Consider the following 2,736-nt stretch of genomic DNA (forward strand, 5'->3'; position numbering starts at 1 on the left):
TCCTCTTAGACGGCTGAATCCTTGGTGTCGGCAGATCTCCAGTGTGGGGCAGTCAAGGCTTTCTAAAGCCAGACCCGGGCCACCTTGTCGGGCCTTGCCTGACATGCGTCCTAGGCCTGAGGCAGCCTACACTGTTTCATCCCCCTAAAAAGAGCCTTTGGCGTTGGCTGTGTTTCACTTCCTGCTTACTTCCTGGTGATGTGAGGGACCGAGGGTGGCTTCAGGAAGGCTGCATCCGAGCTGAGCTGTGAACAACAGTGTAGGGTAGGGAGAGGCGGGAAGCAGGGGAGGAGAGCTCCTGTCTGCTGGCACCGACAGTCTGAGGAGCCAGGGCAAGGAAGGGTAGTCTGGAAGAGCAGGTCGGGCGGAGGTGGCTGACGAGGCTGGAAAGCGAGGCTGGGGCCAAGTGAGGGGGAGCCTCAAACACTAGGCTCTGCGGTCACACTTACGAAGAGTGACAGGGCCACAGCCCTGCACCGAAAAGACTGACGACCCAGCGATGAAAGAGGGATGGAGACCTCAACACAGCCCCATGGGAAGGATGGAGATGAAATAACACTCGAAGTGGTAAAAATGTGGAAATGAAGTATATAACCTGCATCTTTTTTAAATTTCTTGGATCAGCACACACCTGCTGCGGCTACTTTACAGGTTGTCTGGTGAAGGTGCATTTGCTCGTCCTGACTTCGCAGACTTGGCTTATTACATGTGGAGAAAAGTTCTAAGGAGAAAAAGCCTTCGCAGAGATTTTATAAGTACTATGGTCTGCTGCTTCTGTTGAGCAAATGCCGGCAGTATTTTCTTAGGAAATAAAAATAAAGCAATTATGTACACAAAAACATATTCCTGTACAGCCATTTACAAATATAAGAAAATCAGTGTCTGTGAATATCTAATACGCATAATCTAATTTAGGCCTTCGTTAACATGGAAAAACTGAGAAATGGAAAATCAGGAGTGAAGCCCTTCTAAATTACTTCTAGTACCATAATCATGAATATTGTATTATTTTAATTATCTTATAAGACATACTTTTGTGTCTTCTAGTTGTAACTCTATTGAGGCGACTTCTGAACCAAAGAACAGACCACGGCGATCAGAAGCTGTACAATTAGAGACGAAAGGCTTTGGCTAAGTGAGACCCGCTTCTCCTGAGTGCAGGAAGCCATGCTGTTGGGGGCGCCTGGGGGGCTCGGTCGGTTGAGCGGCTGACTTCAGCTCAGGTCATGATCTTGTGTTTCGTGAGTTCGAGTCCCATATCAGGCTCTGTGCTGTTAGCGCAGAGCCTGGAGCCTGCTTCGGATTCTGTGTCTCCCTCTCTCTCTGCCCCTCCCCACAATTAAATAAACATTAAAAAAATTTTTTTAAGAAATGCTGTTTAATGGCTCCACATGTGGTGAATAAATTAGGCAAAGCTTGATGACAGTGACCTAGAGACCTCCTGTCACTGAGGTCAGAGTGATTCGTACATGAACTTTGTACTGGTTTCTCACTATCGAAACAACTAAATTCACCAAAATGTTAAATGAGTATAAAACATGTTTTTCATGTAAAACAAATATTCGATAAAAAGAAAATATTTCTATTTATTCAGGACAAAGTTTCTACAGTAGATGCATTTATTTCTTAGCTATACCACCTCTCAAGACACATGAAATCGTTAGGGTTTCTGAAAATTACGTCTGCCAGAGGGAGCTGTGATCTCCGTGACTCACGGGCCTTAACCCTCCCGCGAGCCTCAGTGCTTCGCGCTGGAAACATACCAGAGGGGGCTCGGGAAAGAACCCCATCAGCTCGGGAAAGAGGAGTTCCTTATCCTTTCTGGGTCTGCGGAGAGGAACCAAGGGGATGTCTCTTGTTTTCCACCAAACGCTAACCTAAAGTAATAACCCTAACAAAGGCCAGTTCTGATTTTTCTTTCCCATCCACACACAGCTCCGACACGACAGAACGTAGTATTAATGGCCCTAATGTACTAATGTTGCAGAAACATCACTTCTAATTTTTTTATCTGAAATAAACAACATAAAATGTATTTATGTGATCGGAAACTAAAGGTTGCAAGTCTTAAGTACTCAGTTTTAGAAAAAAAAATATATCAAATACTGTATTTCTTTCATACCCTTAAAACATAAGGTGTTTGTATAAATTAAAACAGTATTTCAATCAAACACATATACAGTACAGACTCATGAGCTGCAATAGAAATCCTTAAAAAGTTTAAACACTTAAACAAACAAGTAAATAAAAGTAAAAAATAACAATACTGCAAACAAATAATCTATCACCCCATCCCGTTACAGCTCGGCGCCCAGGACCGGGTTTACGGGAACTGCTACAGTTAAAAGGAACGCTGAGGTCACTCTATGGAGGACGATCCTCAAATGCCAGTGAGTACTTGCTTTGAACTTGTGGGGTCTGGGCTTTGTAATAAATATTTTGCAATCAATATCCGCAGCACGTCGTACGCGTTGAGCACCTATCTTTCTCCGTTTGACAGTCCCTCTCCAGCGTCCCCGTGCCCGAGCGCCGTCCCTGCGGCCGGGGAGAAGGGGCTCTGCAGCACGCCCGCTAACGACGCGATCTGGGCGTCTATGTGCTCCTGCAGGCCCCGGAGCCGCTGATCGATGTAGTCCACAAGCCTCCTTTCCATCAGTTCCATATTTTTAGTGAGAATCTTTTCCAAGTAGGAGCACACAGGCTGCTCTTCCATTCTACAATTAAAAAAAAAACCAC

The 2,736-nt window shown here is 45.2% G+C and overlaps 1 protein-coding gene across 1 annotated transcript in view; it reads right to left on the minus strand.

Annotated features, from left to right (window-relative positions):
* Positions 1 to 1,359: 1,359 nt before the first annotated feature.
* Positions 1,360 to 2,736, minus strand: part of LOC115276534 (uncharacterized protein C10orf88-like) — a gene marked incomplete at its 5' end in the record, with an annotated part of 11,032 nt that continues 9,655 nt past the window's right edge. The window contains one exon of the mRNA XM_029920570.1: positions 1,360 to 2,714. Coding sequence (XP_029776430.1) covers positions 2,480 to 2,714 — 235 coding nt within the window. The remainder of the gene's footprint in view (positions 2,715 to 2,736) is intronic.

This window comes from Suricata suricatta, chromosome 2 (genome assembly GCF_006229205.1).
Source record: "Suricata suricatta isolate VVHF042 chromosome 2, meerkat_22Aug2017_6uvM2_HiC, whole genome shotgun sequence".
Taxonomy (NCBI): Eukaryota; Metazoa; Chordata; class Mammalia; order Carnivora; family Herpestidae; genus Suricata; species Suricata suricatta.